The sequence below is a fragment of the Lutzomyia longipalpis genome, chromosome 1 (genome assembly GCF_024334085.1).
Source record: "Lutzomyia longipalpis isolate SR_M1_2022 chromosome 1, ASM2433408v1".
Classification (NCBI taxonomy): domain Eukaryota; kingdom Metazoa; phylum Arthropoda; class Insecta; order Diptera; family Psychodidae; genus Lutzomyia; species Lutzomyia longipalpis.
In genome coordinates, this window is record NC_074707.1 from 48222075 (window position 1) to 48242043 (window position 19969).

The following is a 19969-nucleotide window of genomic DNA, read 5'->3' on the forward strand; positions in this document are numbered from 1 at the left end:
TCAAACTTTTCCATTTATTATTCTATTTATTTTATAATCTTAAAATATTTTTTTTATTCATTTACATTCTCCTCATATTGTCGAAGTTCTATACACATAAAAGCAAAAAGAAAAAGAATTGATTTCTCATAAATTGGAACTATTAGAGAGAGAAAGAAAAAAGCTCCTAAATCGTTTATGTGTGAATTATTTTGAAAGCTATAGAGCCAAAAAGCTTTTGGAGGTTCTTTTTTTAGCAAAGGGACAGGATAGGGATTTCTAATTGAGACGTTCCGTCAATTTGAATTTCAATTCATTTTCAGGATAGTACGTTGGCATGACTTTATATGTTAATTTACCGTAATTATATTCAACTTGATACTTTCGGAATAGTTTCGAGAGCAATATTTGCATTTCTGCCTCAGCAAAGCGACGTCCAATGCACATTCGACGTCCAAAACCAAATGGTAAACTCACAAAGGGGTGGATTGATTGACCTGCATGGGGACAGTCGGATACATCTGCAAAAAAAATAGATTGAGTATGTAGTTTTATGGGGTCGTTTAATGGGAAAGTTCGTTGGAATTAATGAAAAAACGAATAGTCTGAGTTGAAAGTTTAAATTAACATACCGTCTGATGTTTAAACTTTTCTTGTTTGAAAATTTTCTATAGATTCATTGAATTAATGTCAAAATACTGAAAGTCCTGACAGTGCTGTCAAATACGTACTGTCAAATAGATTTTGTTAAAATTTATTTAGCTGAAGATCTTTCTTGAGATTCTTAACAAAATGCCTAAAATTTTACTTGCAGAACTGTCCGGTCATCGCCAGAAATTCTTAATTAATTTTGAATATTTAAAAAAAAATTAAACGATATGTCAAATAATTGTCTGTCATTTTAACTAATGTCAAAAATTTTAAAAAGAGTTTAATTTTTAAATTTTAACCGACGAAACAACTTTTAAGCTCATTTTGGTTCACCTTAATCGCATTATTTGTTAATTTATTCCTAACTCTTAATCCCCAGAAAGTCTTAATTAATTTTAAATATTTAAAAAAAAAATTAACCGAATTGTCAAATAATTTGTCTGTCATTTTAACTACTGTCAAAAATTGTAAACATTTTAAATTTTAAATTTTAACCGTCGAAGCAACTTTTAAGCTAATTTTGGATTACCCTACATCACATTATTGATTTCAAAGCGAAACAATATAGTAAAACTTTGACACTTTACCCATTTCTCCACGTTTGAGCCAACGTTCGGGGATAAAACGCTGCGGTTCTGGGAAGTATTCATGTGAATTAGATGCAGCCAAATGCGAAAATATAACGTGTGTTCCCTTTGGAATGTGATAACCACTTATAATGGCGTCTGACTGCAAACTTCGTCCATTTGCAATTGTTACAGGATACATTCTGTTGAGGAGAAAAATCGTTAAAAAGATTTTTAAACAAAAATAGTTTTAGGAATTATTTTCATAGAGAGAGAAACGTTGAATTTTCGGTACCTTAGAGTCTCTTTGATGCATGCTCTCAAGTAGGGCATCTTCTCAAGTGTCTGTATATCAACTGGTGATGTTTTCTTTGGTAGGATGCCTTTCAATTCCCTCAGGAGAATTTCTTGTTTCTCTGGATTCTGACTCAGTTGATAGATTGTTGATGTAACTGCCACAGATGTGGTATCAACGCCCACGAGGAAGAGATCCATCGCGAGAATGGCGGCAATTTTGGGATTTCCCGTCTTTTCAACAATTCTTTCGAGTAGTGAAATATTTTCTTCATTCTTTTCCGTTGGATCCTGTGCTATTTTCTCCATTGCTCGATTTATATTCTCCTGACAAAGCCTGTGTGTGGGATGCAAACAATTAGTGAGCACAAGTGCATTGCATACTAAAAAAAAAAATAAAGCTGCAAAAGCTCTCTCTCCATACTCTGTGAATGTATCCAATGCCTCGATGTAGCGTTTGTAGGCTTTTGTTTTGTAAATACGCCAAATTGGCATTCGTAGTTCAACTTCAGCAACCGTCCAGAAGAAGGTGTTAATTGCTTCAATAATTCTCTTTGTCTCGAGATTTCCTTCACCAGTCACACATCCCAAGCGAGTGTCTAAGGAAACTCGTCCAATAGCTTTGGAAAAAGGGGTGACAATGTATATACAATTTCAAAGGGAATTTGGTTAGTGTGATAAATTTATCACACACAAGGGATTTTCAAAGAAAATCCTTTGCTTAGTTCCTTGTTTCATTCAGTAAATTAATCATCAAGATGAATGGAGTGTACAATGCAATCCAGAGTTGATAAACTTTAACCTTTAGTCTTTGGTATTGTGCACAAGTAGGGGGTTGCTATATAGAAGAAACTTTCAATAAGCTTCCGAGAGCTTTTAAGCACGAGAAAACCATAGAAGAATTTCCAGAGAAAAATTGTTAAGAAAAAAAAACCAAATCTTAACTTTTTTTTTCTTGAATAAATTCAAGAAACATAATTCAATTGTACTCAAATAAATTTATTTAAATTCTCCATTTAATTTTGCGCATTTCCATAAAATTTCCCGGAATGCAGAGCAATTTTGGAATTTATTTTAAAATTCTCAAACTATCAACGTTATGACGAAACTTTTATTTTATATTGCAATGCAGAAGTTTTTGTCTTATGCAGAAGAATCATATTCTCTGGCGCACAGTGAATAATTCATTGCATTGTGATTGCATGATTCCTGTGTGTTGTGTGCAATAGGGTGAAAATAAAAGAAAAGTGTATCATTTGAATGCGAAAAATGTTCTTTTAGGAATGTGCCAGAAGTATTTTAGTTATAGGGTGAGGGAATACTTACATTCTAAGGCCCACTTGTAGAGTTCATGGAGAAAATCTCCGGGTAGTTCATTGCTTTCATCTCGCATTTCATGGATTCTGCATTTGGGGAGAGGGAGAGAGAAAGTAAAGGATCAAAAATCAATTTATTGCAACATTCTCCAATGTGAAAATGCAAATGAGAAAGAACAAATCAATTTTATCAAGACGTAGAAAGAAATATATAATTTTAAAATGTAGGTACAATGTGGAATTTTCCCCGTAGAAAATGGCGAGGATGTAGTTGAGGAAATGGGTGTGGAGGAGGGTTTAGAGGGAGCTTTATGTATAGACAATGTGTGTATGTTATGTATAGATAGTTTAGAGCCCGGGAGAAGAGAATGGCAATCTCGACGCGATGACACGAGTCAATTGCATTGAAGTGCAGTGGATGGGAAAAATGCAGGGCAACGGTGGAAAAGAATATTGATGTTGTGAGGCAATGAAAAGCGATATATATACCTCTCCATGAAATCACTGGCAATTTCATTAAGTGGCGCTATGTACTTCCGAGCTGTGGACGGTTGGAGCATCACATGTTGAACTTGTGCACGAAATTTATCCCATCGTTCGCCGTGTCTGCAAAATAATATCGTCAAATTTTAATATTTGAGTACAAAACGAGGTGTGGCCCTCTTTTACGTGATTTTCCGTACTATCCATTTAAAAGTCTACTCTACGTTTACTGTATCAAATGAAATTCAATCAAGACGTTACATGAAGCACTAATTTTATTTATTTTTCTTCACATTTTCTTAATTGAAATTATCTAATCTCATAAAATTGCTTTTACTACGTGCAGTTGCAATAATGCTCTTCACAACACTTGAGAGAGGACTTTTGAATGGATGGTACGAACTAACACAAATGCAAAATTTGTTAGGAAAACATTGTGTGTGGAATTGTTTTTCGCAATTTAATATGAGAGAAGATGGATACGAGGAAATGCATGCGGAGATGGTAAACCCAAAGAGGGGCATGTGTGGTAAATTGCAAGTAAAATGTGCCATAAGAAAATAATGAGAGAAAATTGCAAATAATTCCTCTTCAGCATGCAAAACACACCGACTTAATTGCAATTGTCGCCGCTTGGGCGGCAGAAGGAGGGACAGGGTGTGGTGATGTTGCATGCTAAAATGATTCTATATATGTTGGGTCTATGTATTATGCTTAGAAGGGGGTGGCTTTCACCCCTTTAACTAGAAGAGAAAAGGGAGAGAAGACAAGTGCTTGTGAAAAAATAATGTGTGTATGTCACATTTTTTATATACGCTATGTAATTACACTCCAATTAATCCTGCTGTTTCACCAAAGAAGTTGCGCCGTAAGTGGGCCTTGTAGTGATGTAGAGATGGCATCGATGGCCTGAAAATAGAAGAAGAGAAAATTTTCATTCTTTTTTTTATATTTTTCCTCTATTTCAAAGGGAAAAGGGTGGAGTTTTTTTTTCTTTCTTTCCCCATTTGAGGATTATTATTACAATGTTTTGTCGCGATATCAATCGATTTCATACTTGTGTGGGTTGGAGCGTCAAATCATATTGATTTATGGCAATGAAATTTACTGTTTTATGACCCGGATTTACTACCAATAAAAAAATCCCCGTGGCTGGGAGTATATGGAAAGTATACCTGGAAAGTCGCTTTTTTATTTTGCGAAAATTTAATAAACATATGAATATCGATTTGTTACCGCCCTATTGCTATGTACATACATAGATTACAGTATATTTCCATTGGAGAAGTTTGATTTCTAGGGCAATTTAGGAAAATTAAATCCAACGAGTTGAACATTTTCGGTGTGATGGTAAAACTTTCCTTTTGGGTGGGTGGAGGGTGGGCAGGAAATTACCTGTGCGGCAGAGTTTCCTCACGTCGGAAGACATTACGAATTTCATCGCCGTCTGATATGAAAAGTAGATCTGGATGTCCGATTAGACCACCGACTTTGGCAATTTTTCCATATTGCTCATGCAGCGTTAGCATTAATTTGTCCAAATCTTGAATACGATGTTGACCTGCAATGGAAAACATTATACCTTGAATTATTTTCTTTTATAAATATCTTTCAGAAGGAAGAAATGTTTTTAATTTAAAAAATGGATGAGATTTCTTATTATTTTTCAGTGAATTGACAGGCAAAAACCAAAGAACGGTAAATTCAAGCCTAAAAGTACTAAATTTAAGCTTGAAAAGTACTAAACTCAAGCCTGAAAAATTTACTTACATAACAGAAATTGAAAAAAATATTCGGGTTTAAGGAGCCAAGCCTAATAATTATACTAAATTCAATCTTAAAAAGTAGTAAATTCAAGTCTAAAAAGTACTGAGTATAACCCTACAAGTACTTAATTCAAACTTGGAAAGTATTTACTACGATTCGAAAAAATTATTTGATTTTTAATCATAAAAATGCTTGAACTGAGAAGCAACAACCGAGAAATATTAAATTCAAACCAGAATGTACTAAATTCAAGTCTAAAAAGTTTTTAATTCAAACCTGAAAAGTACTAAACTTAAGCATGAAATGTACTAAGAACAAGCTCAAAACACTTAATTCAAAGCGATAAACAATATTCATATTTTAATTATAAAAATGCTCGAACTGAAAATCAAAGGCCTAAAAGGTACTAAATCTAGTTCTAAAATTACTTCGATTGAGCTCAAAATGTATCCTAACTTTAATCTTTAAAAGTACTAAATTCAAGCCGAACTATTCGGTTTTTAATCATTAAAAAGCTCGAACTAAGAAGCAAAGCCTGGAAAATACTTATAATTCAAGCCAAAAAAATCTAAATATTGGATTCTTTTTATTAGGATCTTTTATTTGCCCTGCTCAAGGGGCAAATGCAGTTCATTGACCCACAATTACTCTCACCCAGTAAATGATCTCTGTGCAAAATCAATTCAAGCCCACTTATTGTGTAATAGTCAAGTGGAAAGAAAAAAAAAAGATCGCAAACAATTGAGATTCGGCTCTCTGAAAAAAAAAACGTCTCCCGCGGTAATGAATTATGCAAAAGATTAATTTTTGCGTGATGAATCAGGTGAAGAGAATTTAAGGAGATGAAAAAATGAGCAAAAAAATGCACGAGAAGAATCTTTGCGGATTCCTTTGAGCATCAAGTTGTGTGTGTGTACAAGATCTATTGGATAATCTCCTGTTTGCAAATAAGCAAAGAAAAAAAACTGGTGCTATAGAAACAAATAGTTGAAATTTCTTTGATGATTTTTCTATTTGAAAAATTGTGTTGAGATGCTTTGCCAGGTAAAGTTTCGGAGAAAAGAAAAAAAACACATAGAGACGAAATACAAGGAGAAGTATGAGTGGTGTTATATCAGTTTTGTATATTCAATATTCTTCACTTTAATATTACTTAATAAATTTCAAGTCCCTCTCTGTACATTTAGTTACTTTATACCATGAATGATTTAATTGTTGTATCTGTGCGTGAATGAATTATGTCACAGCAAAATTCTCTGATTTATTGTTCGGTAATCGTGCTCACATATGACCCCATCTACAGCGTTAATCGTTGTCGTGGAAGATGCAGCAACAACAAAAAAAACATTTTCTCCTGCACTTTCTTCTCTATGCTGTGCAACATTCCCTTTTGCACATCAAAGCGGAAAATCAATTTAATTTACAGTCATGTTTCACATCAAACACCCAATTTCATGCAATTTGTTCTCAATTTTATTGGATATTAATTTACAGCATAATATTAAAAGCAACCAAAGCCAATAAAATCTTGAGAAAAGAAAAAAAAGAGGAGAAATAGCATTTAATTGCTGTTTAAAGTTTTTGTTTCTCTAACCAACGATCCATTTATTCGCGGCAATACTGTAATTTACACGTTGTTATTTTAGCCTCTTTTTTGTAAAGAAGACAACAACCCATTAATTACAGATTACTCGCCTCCGTACTAATTTCTTTCCTTACAAAAAAAAATATCACGAAGAGATCCCCTTGATTGGCATTAAACACTTAACTCACGTTCAAATCTTCAATTGCTCGTGTATCTGTTAGTTGGTGATGCGTTAAATTTTAGCGCATCATATTACATAAAAATTTTATATCTCTAAGCATCGACTAGTCCATTACATAACCTCTCTCTTTCTATGTTTAGTACATAGTTTTTTGTGAGCATTGCAACGCGTGACACACTGACGGGTTGGGTTTTCAGGTGAAATGGTTGAAATTCATGTTGGATTTCGCTGCGAGATGTGCGAGATTATTAATGCAAGATCAGGCTTTGTGGCACGAACTCGCTCACACAATTATATGTATCCCGTGTGATTGGTCAAAGTCGACATCACAATGTAGCCATATCGTGAAACTGTTGCAATGCCAGGAAAACCCCCCGCGTGAGATGGTCAAAATCATTGCCACTGCATTTCCGCAAACAATGTTGGAATGAATGAAACTTGTTGGTGAAGAAATTACAAAATATACGAGCATTAAAGCTTGTGGAATTTCACTTTTAATTACTTGTTCGGAGTATATCAGATAAATGACTCTATAGAAGTTGATCTGTTTCGCCTTCATAATTAAGTTGCTTTTAATAAAGCACATTTTCCAATAGATTCATTAAAATAATACATAACGAAGGGACTTTTTAAGTAGGTATCTACAGGTAGTTGATACTTTGTTTTGAATTCCCAATAAACATTGTTAAAAACTTCCTTATTCTTTCTAATTAAAGTTTCATTAAATATTAAAACTTAGAATTTTATTTTATTGGATTTTTTTTATTTTTTTTCTAATTATTTGGTGCTGCTTTGAAAGAGAAAATGTTAACCCGCTCAAAGATGTGATCTCTACAATATTTCTGTGATAGAAATCGCTTTGAATTTAAATTTCAATTCAACAAAAAAATTACTTTCAATCAGAATTGTAATAAAAAAAACAGAATGATATAAAGATCTAGCAAAGGCGCATCACATTTTTTTTTCTGAACAAATAGAGTTCATCGTTTCAGGAGAGTTCCTTAAAAATATAAGAAGAACTTATGCTAAATATTAAGGAGCAGAGTTTGACTAAGAAATGTAGTAAATAATATTAATTTTCACTTAAAAAAATTGCTCGATCTTGAATAACTAGTGTTAAATTAAATTTTAGTACTTTTCTAGTTAAACTCCGGTTATAATATTTGGCACAAAATATTGTAACCAATACAAAATGCAATGAGCCCTTGTTAATTTATATAAAGCCTGTGAGGCATGGTTTCTGGGATAGTTACCTCTGTATTCATGCTTTTACGACCTACATTAATTTAATGTGTCACAGAATATTGTTTTAATCCAAATAAATCGCAATAAATCCCAGATTAATAATAAATTTCTCGAACAAATTACAACAAATTTTCCTCAATGAAATTTATTTTTTCGTAAAAGTATTTTATTTTCATAGAAACAAATGTAATTGATTGAAATAGGGGAGACCGGGGTAAAAATAGTCAATTTGCATAAATCCTTATCTGCAGGATTCCCCAAGGGCAAGAAAATTTCCTCGATATGTCATTCTTATAGGAAATTTCCTGGCCTACAACTTTGTCTCAGACCACTTTTCTCTATCTCCCCGGGAAATATGAGTTTTCGAGCTTTTCCTAAACCCTTCCGCTTCTGACTTTTTTTAAACGCGGCGGGTAAATATAGTCACCAGTTGGCTAAATAAAGTCGGTCGAATTTTCCGACATTTCCAATGATTTTCCACCTGAGAGATTGATAGTAGTTGATAGCTAAACTTCTCACCTTTTGATTCGCGACAAGGAATTTCACTTTTATACGCACTAAAACAGAGAATTTTGCGATTTTCTCAAACACGCCATTTTGCAACAAATGAATAGAAAATATGCCAAAAATTTCGATCTCCCATATGATTTACATGGGATGACTAGATCTACCCCAAGGGGTATGTTTTGATTCAAATAATTGTACAGAAAAATCATTAAAAGTTAATGAAAAATACACCTTGGCAACGTTTTCTGCACTAACCAAGGTAGTGAGAAAAATTATCAGATTGGAAAATTGCTGAAGGAAAACTTCGGAAAACGCGTTTTTCTCAATACGCAAAAGTTTGGGAAATGGGCCAAAAATTTATTTTCTTTTTTAACTTCTAAAGTACTGATCGCATAACCTCTAAATTACTGTCAAAAATTATAGGTTGGTAGGGCTTTGCACCCTAATTTTTTTCGATTTTTCCGATTTATATTTTGGGAGAAATTGGCATTTGAAAATTCGAAAATGACTATTTTTACCCCGGTCTCCCCTATTTATTTTTCATAAACTAATTAATAAATCATAATTTTTTTATGCAAAAAAAATCATCAATATTTATAAAGTTATTTCACAAATATGTATGTATATAATTTTATTTTTTCCCTTTCATCAAATGAAAAGCTAATAATCATTTATAATAAATTTCAAACTTTTCTTTCGCATAAGTAAAATTATTTTTAATTAATTATTCTACTTTATACTGACACATGTAATAATCATGAATAATGATCATTTTCCATCCCTACGACGCACCTTTACTTATTTCAATTCCTCCCTAATTGATATTTAATAGACGTGAGGAAGTGTTTCGATCTTTTTTTTTCTTTTCAAACAGCAGCAAAATAGGAAGTCTTTTAAATCTGATTGCAACACTCTGCCCAGACTTTGTGTTATGCTTTTCCCAAAAGACCAAAACTATGGTGTTCAGTTCAAAGTCAGATATTTTCAACATTCCTCACGTCGTTTTTTTTTGGCGGTCGCTCTCTTTCCAAATGAAAGAAAAAAAGCTTTGTGAGAAAAATCTGTTGTACCTGTAAAAAGTGAAATTTCTCCCAAATTGATCTTCGTCTCATCTCAAATGGACAATCATGCAGAATAATATCACGTTGGGAAGGTATATGTGGAAGAAAAGGTGTCATGTAATATTAATTACTTTTTCCACGGAGGGTGTGTGTGCATGCCAATGGTAAAACGAGAGTTTATTTGGATTTGGATTGCATAAGCAAATTAAACGGCTTTTTGTAACATTTTGGCCAGAATTGTAATCTAAAAAGAAATGGGAAAAAGAAATGTTTGCTTTTTTTTACTCTCTGTAAATATAAATATTGAAACGTTACTCCTTTTGTCTCACGACACGCGCTGGTTTTTCTCCAAGCCCTCAAATTGAACTATTTACTGGAAACATTCAATATTATAGGCGAAGAAACTTGCACGTAGGGTTGCATAATTCTTTTTTATTCACTTTGGTTGTATTAAATAAAAATTAGAAGAAAACGGGCACTATAGTTTAATGTAGAATTATGTAAAAAAAAACATATTAAGTTCAATGAAGCATTACTAATAATTCTTGTAACAATATCCGTCATTCTGAATATGTGATTTCATTTCATGAAAAGGGCTGGACTTTCTGTTCTATTTACTTCATGATTAATCATGCTTAATGTTGAAAAATAATTCATTTTTTAACATGACTATATGTTAGTATGTTTTTAGACAAGAACTGATTTCATAATAATTTAAGGGATCAACTTCATGATCACTGATAACTTCAATTTCATTTTTCATTAAATTACTGCAGAAGCTGACTTTCTTTTATTAAATTAGAATTATTTTACCACAAAATTGACTGAGATCAATAAAACTTGAAGAAGGTTAAAGAAAATTACAGACAAAACCTTCATCGATTGCCATGGGAAATTATGCATTATAATATAACCCAGTGACTCTCCTCTGTTTGTGCTTAACAGTTGGATTTTCTATAAATTAAATATTGAAAGAAGCGAAGAAAAAGAACCATCTCATGATTGTGCAATTGCAAATACAAGGTCTTCATCACTCTTTTACCAACCATCGTACCTAACTTTTATGCCTCACAGAAGGGACAATACTGTGTGTGTGGTAAAGTTGATTTTTGTAGGTTTTTGGATGAATAATAAAAATGAATGGGAGGTGAAATCATGGGAAAACTATATATACTTACAAGTATGCGATGCTGATGGGACACCGGATGGTTAAGAGGGTGGGGTGTAGGAAAAGTTTGCGTGTCATTTTGCTAATGGTTAACAACACACACACATAGTATTTCCCATCGGCAGAGACGTTTTCTTATATGTATAATCAAACAAAATTTCCATTTTGTGCTAAAATATACTCACATACAACATTAATGCAGGAAAATCGATTTTCGCAATTCGTTCTTTTTCCCGTCCTTCTTTTCGATACCATTTTAGCAATTTGCATATTAGTTTAATATGGCTTTTTATTCATATCACGAAAATGATGAGAATGATTTTTATTATTCACAAAAAGAGATTCTCCAAAATAACGATCATGTTTATTATTTTCTAAATAGATTTCATTACTTATGCTATAATCTCGTGGTAAATAGAGCCAAATTGTTATTTATGTTGTACTAATTGTTTTATGATGATTCCACTTTACATAAAATATGTTGCAACTGTATTTGAATTTTCTCTCGAAAGCTTATCTCCTCGGTGAAGTATTTTATTTTAGTTTACACGAGAAGGTTTGAAAGTTTTTTCTTTGAACAGGGAGTGGCTACATTATTTATGACGTTACAGCACTTAATTTAGAGTTTAATTTCAATGAAGGCACTATTAAATAAAATAAAGACATTTGAAATCCAATAGGACGGAGAAAAATGTTTAAAATTTAATCTTTCATCTTGGTACGTTTAATCCGTTTAATCGTTAGAGCATTTTATAGTTTATCGCTAAAGGGAGCAAAGGTAAATGAGGATTAATTTCTCTTTAAAAGAGACACCGTGAAAAATCATTAAAACAAATCACAGAAGAATTCAAGGATAAAATATTTGATAAAATTATTTTTTTATTGAATAAATTACACAATTTTTGGGTGGGATTTTTTAAAAAACGGATTTTCGGTCTTACTCTCGGCTAATTAATTATTCGGCTAATTATCACGGAAGGACTAAAATAGTCCGAAACGTTGGCCAGAAATAAAAATTAATTAGCCGAGAGTAAGACCGAAAATCCGTTTTTTAAAAAATCCCATTCATCACCCACGGTCGTCCCTTTACAATTGACAATTTTTGGGGGCAAAAGGTATCAAAAGAAATGCATAAAATCGTCTGAAAAGGTCAACGTTTACTTGCTTCTTAAAGTTCCGTGCAAAAAAATTAAAACAAATAAACTTAAAACTTGTTAAATTCATCAAAAAGCAAACATTAATTCAAAAGACAATTATGTTCATGATATAAGGTCTCACTATACCTATTACCAAACTCGTTTCATGTGATTTTCGTGGGAAAATGAATAATTTTTGCAAGGCAATTCAATGAGTTTTTAATGTACGAAAATCTGCCTTTGATTGTACTTAACGTGCATGTCTGATGAAATGAGGATTTATTTGGTTAAATTAGCAAAAATGAATAAGTTGTTGTTTTAATTTGGTAATGCTCCATGTATTATATTTTACAATTGAAAACAATATTGGTTTTTTATTTACAATATTCTCACGGATTCACACGCTAAATGGCACGAAATGAGAATTATTTTTTATATTGAAATTAATCTTTTTTCCTCATATCTTTTGTATATTGAGAATTGTTTTAGTGGAGGTTTCTATGCAAAGATTGATCTTTTATTCACAGTTTATCATTATGACATGACTCAAACTTATGCTTCACGACAAACTGTGGAATATTTTAAAAAGAAAAACTTGTTTGATTTTGCAATAAAACGGTCAAGGCTTTTTTTGATTTTAAATAATTTTTAATTTTTAAATGGATTTTGAATATAACAAATTTAGTCAATTTAAAATGATATATCAGAAGATTTTATTTTTAAGTCATAAGTTATTTTAAGCTTCATTTTCTCATCTGTAATTTCCAGAGCTTTGTTACAAACAAAACATTCTACATTAGACATAGAATGAACCATGACAAATGCTCTGGGTTTCAAATATACATATATAACGCTCTCTTTATAGAGCAATATATGGGACTTGACTTGTGCGGGAGGCATCGAATATCACGTGAGATATCAGAGTATTCTCTCCATAAATGCATATTGCGGTTGAAAATGTCAATTTAATGTCACGACACATTGTAGGTACCATATCGTTGATTTTCAAACATTATGTACATTACATAGGGGGAAATGGGGCAAAATGTTAGAAAATCAAGACCACACATCTCCAATATCTCAGTAAATATTATTTCGTAATTGTTCTAATTTAGTCAAAAGGTACCTTTTATAACTCTAACTAAGCCTATAAAGTTTTATATTAATTGATCTAATATTTTGGGATTTATTTAAAAAACAAATTTTTCGAATTTCAAAGTTACTTTGACCTTTCATTTCAATATCGTATTTTGGCGTATTTCTGTGTAATTTTTTTGATCCAAATGCATTTTTTGATAGAGTAACTATTGCTGAACACGAATTTAGTCTAAATTTTCCGAAAAAATTTTCCGGGTTTTCCCGTATAACACTGATAGTAAAAAGTACCCCTTGGGGCAAAATGTTAGAAACCGTTTTTAAGGCTGTTAACTATTTTTTTGTTTATTTATTTTATTTTTTTCCAGTCGGCACACTTAATACTTATAATTTAGCATGTTATATTACTCTCTATTACTAATATAAAATTATTTAAAAAATAAAAAGTGCAATTTCATAAATTTTTCATTTTTTTTATTTTTTGTATTTTTTTTATTAAAAAAAATTTCTAATTGTTACGCAAATACCTTATTATCAATTGCTTTTATAGTGTCTAGATGAAATAAATTCATAAAATTGAAATTTAAGGCCAAAAAACGCAAACTAACATTTTGCCCCATGATTTTTGAAACAGGCAAATGTGGAAGGGTTTGGAAAATGGCCTGAAAATGCATTTTCCCGTTGAGATAGAGAAAAATCGTCTGAGACAAAGTTGTAGCCCGGAAAATTTCCTATAAGATAGTCGTCATGAGAAAACTCAAATATTTTCAGGAAAATCAGGAAAATGTTTCTCCCAAAAAACTAACAAATTGCCCCATTTCCCCCTACATATAAGCGGTATAGGTATTTGCAGGGAGAGAGAGCATCTTTATTGATGAAATTTGCCCCGAGAGAAGTTCAATTTCCACGTGTCAACCTCATATATAATTCCGCATAGTATAAAATATATATAGAGATGTGTACGGTTAGTTGAAACTTACCTATAATTGGGAGGAATCTCCATGAATTGCCAATGAAGGGGAGCTCTTTGGGGCCCGGTACATCACTGTAGGGCTTCGCCATAGAGAAATCCAATTGGCCATGCGATCGTGCATCAACACCCATTACATCATTGGCCAAGATGTTGGCTGCTGAAGAGTATGTTGTTCTCTTCATGAGAGAATCTGCAATTCGCTTCGACATTTTGTCTTCGTTTTATGGTTTTTTACTTTTTAATGCTCTCTCCAACTATGGCAACGCAATTTTTTTTTCTACACCATAAAATTATGCTTAAGCTTGCGGGGTGGGGGAGGACCTGCAATAGAGAGCAAAAGGTTTGTTAAGCGTGTCACATGAAAAATTTATCAGGCACAGTGTGGATTTTGCAATAAATATGCTGCAAATCGTATATATTGGGTGTAAATTTCCCACCAAAACTCTTCTTTTTTGTGTGTCATCACTCGCGTAAGCATTTCAATGTTTTATGTTGCAAGTTCCGCGAGATGGGTATGTTGGTAAAATGATCATTTTATCTTGCAGATGTGCATTTTCGCGCGCCCCTTTTTTTACGTGTGCAAAATGGTTTTGGTATTTAAAGAAATTGCGCTTGAGTGAATTTTGACGGAGCTATTAAATTGGACAAAAAAAGATCTCTTTCAACGGTCTCTCCGCATTGGTAAAACAACCTTGTGTGGAGCACAAGGCGTCTCTTTTGCGTTCAAGTGTACACAACACTTTTTACTGTCTTCCAGATGGGTTGATGGCCTTTTAATGGCTCCTTCTCTCAGTCTATCTCTCCTAAAAGAAATAATGCAAAATTCCTAGGACTTTTCACTCTCAATTTTAGGGTGTGGGAGGGCGTGAGAAATTTCCACGCCACAACTGATAAATGCAAGAAAAGCTCCCTCGGTGCTTTGGGGGGCGGGCGTGAAAAGCTCATGGGATGCTCTTGAATTGTGAATGTTGTAGTTTTCCATAAATTTTTGCACACTGACCTTTTATTCTCTACGCGACTTCTTTTTTATTTATCTATCTCGTCTGTGAATAAAATTATCATTTTAATTTTATAATCGGACTCGTAAATTTTTCGTTTATTTATGTGAAATTAAGAAAAAATATTACGAGGTTTCTCATGGAATTTATTGGATTTTTCCTTTTATTTTCTTGCACTAGTTGTCAATTAAATTTGCCATAAAATAGAAAGTAAAATGCAGCGTTGAAAGCTTTTAGAAGTTACGATGTTCTTCATTCTTGATGAAGTAACTTCTTGTACCTGTCTATCACCTGACTCCGCATGAAAAGAAACGTGAAGAGTAATGCAAAATTGCGCTTTTAAACTTAAATAAATATTTTCATTAAAAGTTTGCATTTTAAAGAGATTTAAAAAATTAATATGGAATGAAAATCTCAAAATATTTTGATGGACAACTGGTTGGATATATTTCTTTAATAAAAAAAAAATTGTTAATTAGGCTTAATAAGTGTGAGATTTAAATGACACAGTCAAGGTAGAGATTTATTGATTCCATCAAAAGTAGCACCTTTAATTTTTTTCGGTTTCTTTTTTTCATCTTAAAGTGCAAAGTTCTCCATAAAATTAGTTAATTTGATAACGAGGTTCAATTCAATAAAAATCCAAGTTCATTCACAATTTGTATTTATGATTCAAAGAGTTTATGCTGCGCATTCTTTTCAATTTTTTTTTCACAATAGGAATTTGTTGAACACCCTATTTTATATCTTTGAGCCCATAAAATAATCACGCAGATGTGTGAGATTGTGGGCAAAAAAGTGAAAACTGTTAACTTTTATCAACAGAAAATTTGTTTGTTTTTCCTCTTTCTCTGGGCACGCAAATGTTTGCAGAAGAAAAGTTTCTGAAATCGAACGCGATATGTAAATAATGTTAGAAGATATTTTCTTCTTTCTTTCTTTCTTTCTTTCGGTTATGGCTATTGATCCCAAAAGTAAGAACATAGTAGAAAGAGAGCGAGAAGTATCATAAGCAGACACTTTAATGCTAAAGACATATGATTACGTGTGTTTTGCTAATTAATGCATCATGCTCTTGTGCAGCTTAGTGTTGCTTTGTTGCTCACAAAAGTGCAAGAAGTTGAAGATGAGTGATAAAATGGGAAGATTTTATTAGCAAAGCGTCTTTTGGCGGTCTTTCAGCATCTCTGAGACATCTCCTTAACACTTGCTATATATCCACAAATTTACTGTGAGAAGAGAAAATCACAAATTTTTTTATCACGCTTTTCATCTTGGAGTTTGTCATTAAATCTTATGATTATTACACAAGAGATTGACTTTGAAATGTTGCTGCCACCATTGAGACTCTACTCAATCAATGATTATTTGGAATTTTATAACATCACGTTGAAAGGCAAATATGTACACACATTTAAGAGAAAAAAAAGTAGGTCCCTCATCTCGGGCAGTACTCGCGTGAAAGAGAAGAAATAAGAGAAATAGTTTTGTGGTTTGGAAAATAAATTAACTTCAAAGTGAGAGAGAGTGAGAGAAGGTAATTTGCCAAATAGCAAAAAGGGAGAAAAAAATTGTAATGTTGATCAATAAAAAAAAAGCATTTTATGTTACCTCTCTCACTAACAATTTGTGCAAATTATTCTTTTCTTCAGGTATATCCGCATTACACGTCACTTTACCGCCACATAACACATGAAGCACCTTTTTTGGAAATTATTCGCCAAAAATTTTATAATTACAGAAAATGTGTGGTGAAATATTTCGAGCACAAATTGCTTATTTTTTTCGTATGAAAAATATCCATGAACTTGCACTAAAAAAAAATGTTTTAAAAAATTTTATTATCCACAAAGGAGAAAATTTTTACACAACTTGACAGGAAAAAAAAAATTCCACATAAACTCTTTATGCTTTTGATCACAATTCTCTGATTATTTCCTTGATTGCAATTTTCTCTTAGCAATTGTCTCCAATGATTTCTCTCTGTATTTTTTCGGTCTGAAAGTTCACATTGTCACAAATTGCCACAGAATCAGAACACAGATCAGTTTTTCTTAGCACGGAGATCATGCAAAATTGTACAGAAATATCTCTCACACACTTCAAATGGGCACCTTCGAAGCACCGATCGCCACACCACGTTGATTGCCGCAAATGAAATGGATAGGAAAAATTCACAAAGCTTAAATAAAGCCTAATGTGGCTCTTTTGCGCCCCGCCAAAAAGTTTTTCCTTCTTCGTCTTGGCTTTTTGAGCACCGGTCGGTGTATTTCACTTTTTTTTTTGCACCTAACACACTCTCTTCCATCTGAGCATAGTGTGTAGCGAGAGTTAGAGGCACCCAGACTCTATCTTTTTTTTTAGTTTTATTTCTTCTTCTGGCAAACTGTGTGTCTATTGGTGCTCATGGAAGCTTAGAAATTCACTCAATTCTGTCATTATTTAGACGCGCCAAGAGAGACGAAGAAATTGCAAAGAAAACTATGTAGGTACGGCTACAAGCGAATTCATAGGCATGGAGAAGATTTTTTTATATTGCAAAATTTTTACTCTCTATATATTGATTCAAAAGCAGGGCAAATACGTAATTTCAATCGCACTTTTAACGCTGTTTATTTTTGATCATTGACAAAATGTTTTGTAACCTTTCTCCAATAAGGAATTACAGAGGGGCATAGATTGATGAACGTAAAGGAGCATAAATTGACTATGCTTTGATGCAAATTCTTAATGAAAGAATTATACTTATTAAGAGTTCTTTTACGGAAAAATATTAAAATTGGAAAGAAACAAAGTTTTTCAGACTAGTCAGACAGACTTAAGATTGCTTAAGGAAGACCTAAGTTTTCTTAAGATTTTTTTAAAAAATTTTTTTAAAAAATGTTTTAAGTTTATATAGGATTTCTTAACATTTCTTAAGAAAAAATTAAAATTTAAGATTTAACTAAATCGAGCAAAAAGCATATTTTTAATTATTTAATTATTTTTCACTTTTTGGAAAAATGTGCATCTAGCAATTCAGCCTGATTGAATTTTAAGAAACCTTATATGAAAACTAAAGATATTCTTAAGAAAATTTAAAGAATCTTATAAGAAAACTTAAGTCTTAATCTTTCTGACTAGTGAATTTCACATGATAACTAGCTTTCAAAGAACTTTTAAAACATATACCTTTAAGATTTCAATTTTCCAAAAAATCAAGCGCTTTTTCACATAATCATAACGAGCTTTTATGAAAAATCAAATGCCCTAAAAACTGCATAAACTTGTCGTGCTAAAAGTGTATCAGTCATAATATAGAATTTTGCAATCTAGTTCTTATGTTAAGTGTAGCTAGAGGCTGTTTACAAGTTCACGCATGACTGCAGGTATTTATTGGAATTTGGAGTTCAAAGCTCTGTGAAAGAAAAAAAATTCCAATCAAGTGGAAATTCTGGGTTATTTTTGGTACACAGGCACGCAAATACGTGTGGCTGTTATAAAAATACCTACCTATATAAAACTTTAAACTTGATGAAGAAATACATGTCTATTATGCCCCTTTTATGTATCACAATTAGAGCACAAATTAATAAGTTTGATAACTAAAGGTAACTGTTTAAATTTTTGCATAATTTCAAATTTGTCGCTAACAACTTGAGGCTGAGCTAACAGCTGAGTGAGAAGTATACATGTGAAGCATAGGTATCATTAAAATTCTTGCTTTTATGCTGTTATGCTAATTTGCATTTATTATGGAAATTTGCAAATTTTTCTTTTAAAAAAATCTGAATTTGCAGTGAAATTCACAAGAAAATTATTTAGAAAAGATAATGAACTTTTTTTCATAAATTTTCTTCAGAACTTTAACAATTTTTTGATACGAATTTACAACAAAAAAATGAAATAAAATTTTGTTTATAATTGATTTAAGGAAAAATTTAAAAATACATAGGGAAACTTTCATTTTGAAATGCGCAGCTGAGAACTTATCCACGATTTATAAATCTTTCCACATATTAATCAAACATTCATAAGATTCTCCCAATCCATAAATCTCTTGAAAATTTCATCGTTTTATTATTCACCTGAGAAGACCTTCGCTCGTGTAACCGCAGAAAGGTGCACAAGAAGTATATAAAATGCAAAAACTATATATGAGAGATCTCTTCATGCAATTTTCTCGATACTTGTGGTACATTCCACAAGATTGAATGGTGCCTCAAATAAGGTGACCTACGTTAGATTTTTTTGCATTGAGAATTTTTCATGTGAAACCCGTTCGTTCACCACACATACCTCCGGAGGATGTTTTTGATATAAATATTATGTATGTATGTAGGTTGCTCTTAAGACGTACCATGTGTGTAAGACGATATTTCGTAATGCAAGAAAACTCGCTTTTCAAATAAAAAAAATATTGAAAAGTGACTGTACTTTTGGCACATAGAGGTAAAGTTGCAACGTAGAGGGTCACACAAATGTTGTGTGTTTCAGTGATAAATTCTTACCATGCACGCTTTGCGGCAAAAATTGCAATTTATGCTCCCTAACACTGAGTTGTTGGGTTGTTGGGAAGATAACATTGTTGAATCATCTCTTTGTGTCTTTCACGAAGAGCAGCTCAATTGAAAATCACTTTCAATCTATGCCGAGATTTGTATGCTGCCAATTATTCTGCCATTAATTTAACACTGCGGCTGATGATGAGGAAGAAAAAGGCGCGATAACTTAAGAAGCAACCAAGAGAGTGATTTAATAGAAAATCCTTTTTGCAGAGTGATGTCCAGTGTGGACGTTATTTGAATATAATTCTCCAACGACGAAGAGAGCGTGTGTGATGATGAATGGATTTATTATGCAACACGTTGGGGCATGAGGTCGCCGGTGTGAGAGAATAATAAATATTCTTAATAAAAGGCAAAACTAAATTCAATGTATGAAGTACCCTATGCAAAAGTGGATGACTCTGGTCTTTGCAAACT

General features: G+C 32.4%; 4 protein-coding genes across 9 annotated transcripts in view; 2 read left to right on the forward strand and 2 right to left on the reverse strand.

Annotated features, from left to right (window-relative positions):
* The window catches only part of LOC129787983 (protein Peter pan), a 1185971-nt gene that overhangs the window by 452821 nt on the left and 713181 nt on the right, over nucleotides 1-19969 (forward strand). The gene's annotated exons all lie outside the window — the stretch shown is intronic.
* LOC129787980 (L-dopachrome tautomerase yellow-f2-like) overlaps nucleotides 1-19969 on the reverse strand; it is a 1067766-nt gene that overhangs the window by 452821 nt on the left and 594976 nt on the right. The gene's annotated exons all lie outside the window — the stretch shown is intronic.
* LOC129788002 (G protein alpha o subunit) overlaps nucleotides 1-19969 on the forward strand; it is a 64741-nt gene that overhangs the window by 25838 nt on the left and 18934 nt on the right. The window lies entirely within an intron of this gene.
* Nucleotides 8-17160, reverse strand: LOC129787970 (probable cytochrome P450 49a1). 4 transcript variants are annotated; one of them, XM_055823879.1, is made up of 11 exons: nucleotides 16313-17137; nucleotides 16051-16234; nucleotides 14015-14328; nucleotides 4685-4850; nucleotides 4118-4198; nucleotides 3296-3412; nucleotides 2817-2893; nucleotides 1915-2110; nucleotides 1492-1827; nucleotides 1218-1399; nucleotides 8-500 (listed from the first exon to the last, which is right to left on the reverse strand). In XM_055823879.1, the coding sequence occupies exons 3-11, from the start codon at nucleotides 14214-14216 to the stop codon at nucleotides 259-261; spliced, it is 1599 nt and encodes a 532-aa protein (XP_055679854.1). In that variant the 5' UTR covers nucleotides 14217-14328; nucleotides 16051-16234; nucleotides 16313-17137; the 3' UTR covers nucleotides 8-258. The 4 variants fall into 4 exon arrangements, with proteins under 4 accessions (XP_055679854.1, XP_055679855.1, XP_055679852.1 ...); XM_055823880.1 differs by lacking the exon at nucleotides 16051-16234 and having other exon boundaries at nucleotides 16630-17160; XM_055823877.1 differs by lacking the exon at nucleotides 16051-16234 and having other exon boundaries at nucleotides 16617-17137.

Coding starts and splice junctions, on each gene's coding strand:
- LOC129787970 (XM_055823880.1), bottom strand. CDS start 14,216: ATGTCGAAGCGAATTGCAGATTCTCTCATGAAGAGAACAACATACTCT. Junction 2,894..3,295: donor GCCAGTGATTTCATGGAGAG/GTATATATATCG, acceptor CCCCAAATGCAG/AATCCATGAAATGCGAGATG. Junction 1,400..1,491: donor TGCATCAAAGAGACTCTAAG/GTACCGAAAATT, acceptor TCTCCTCAACAG/AATGTATCCTGTAACAATTG.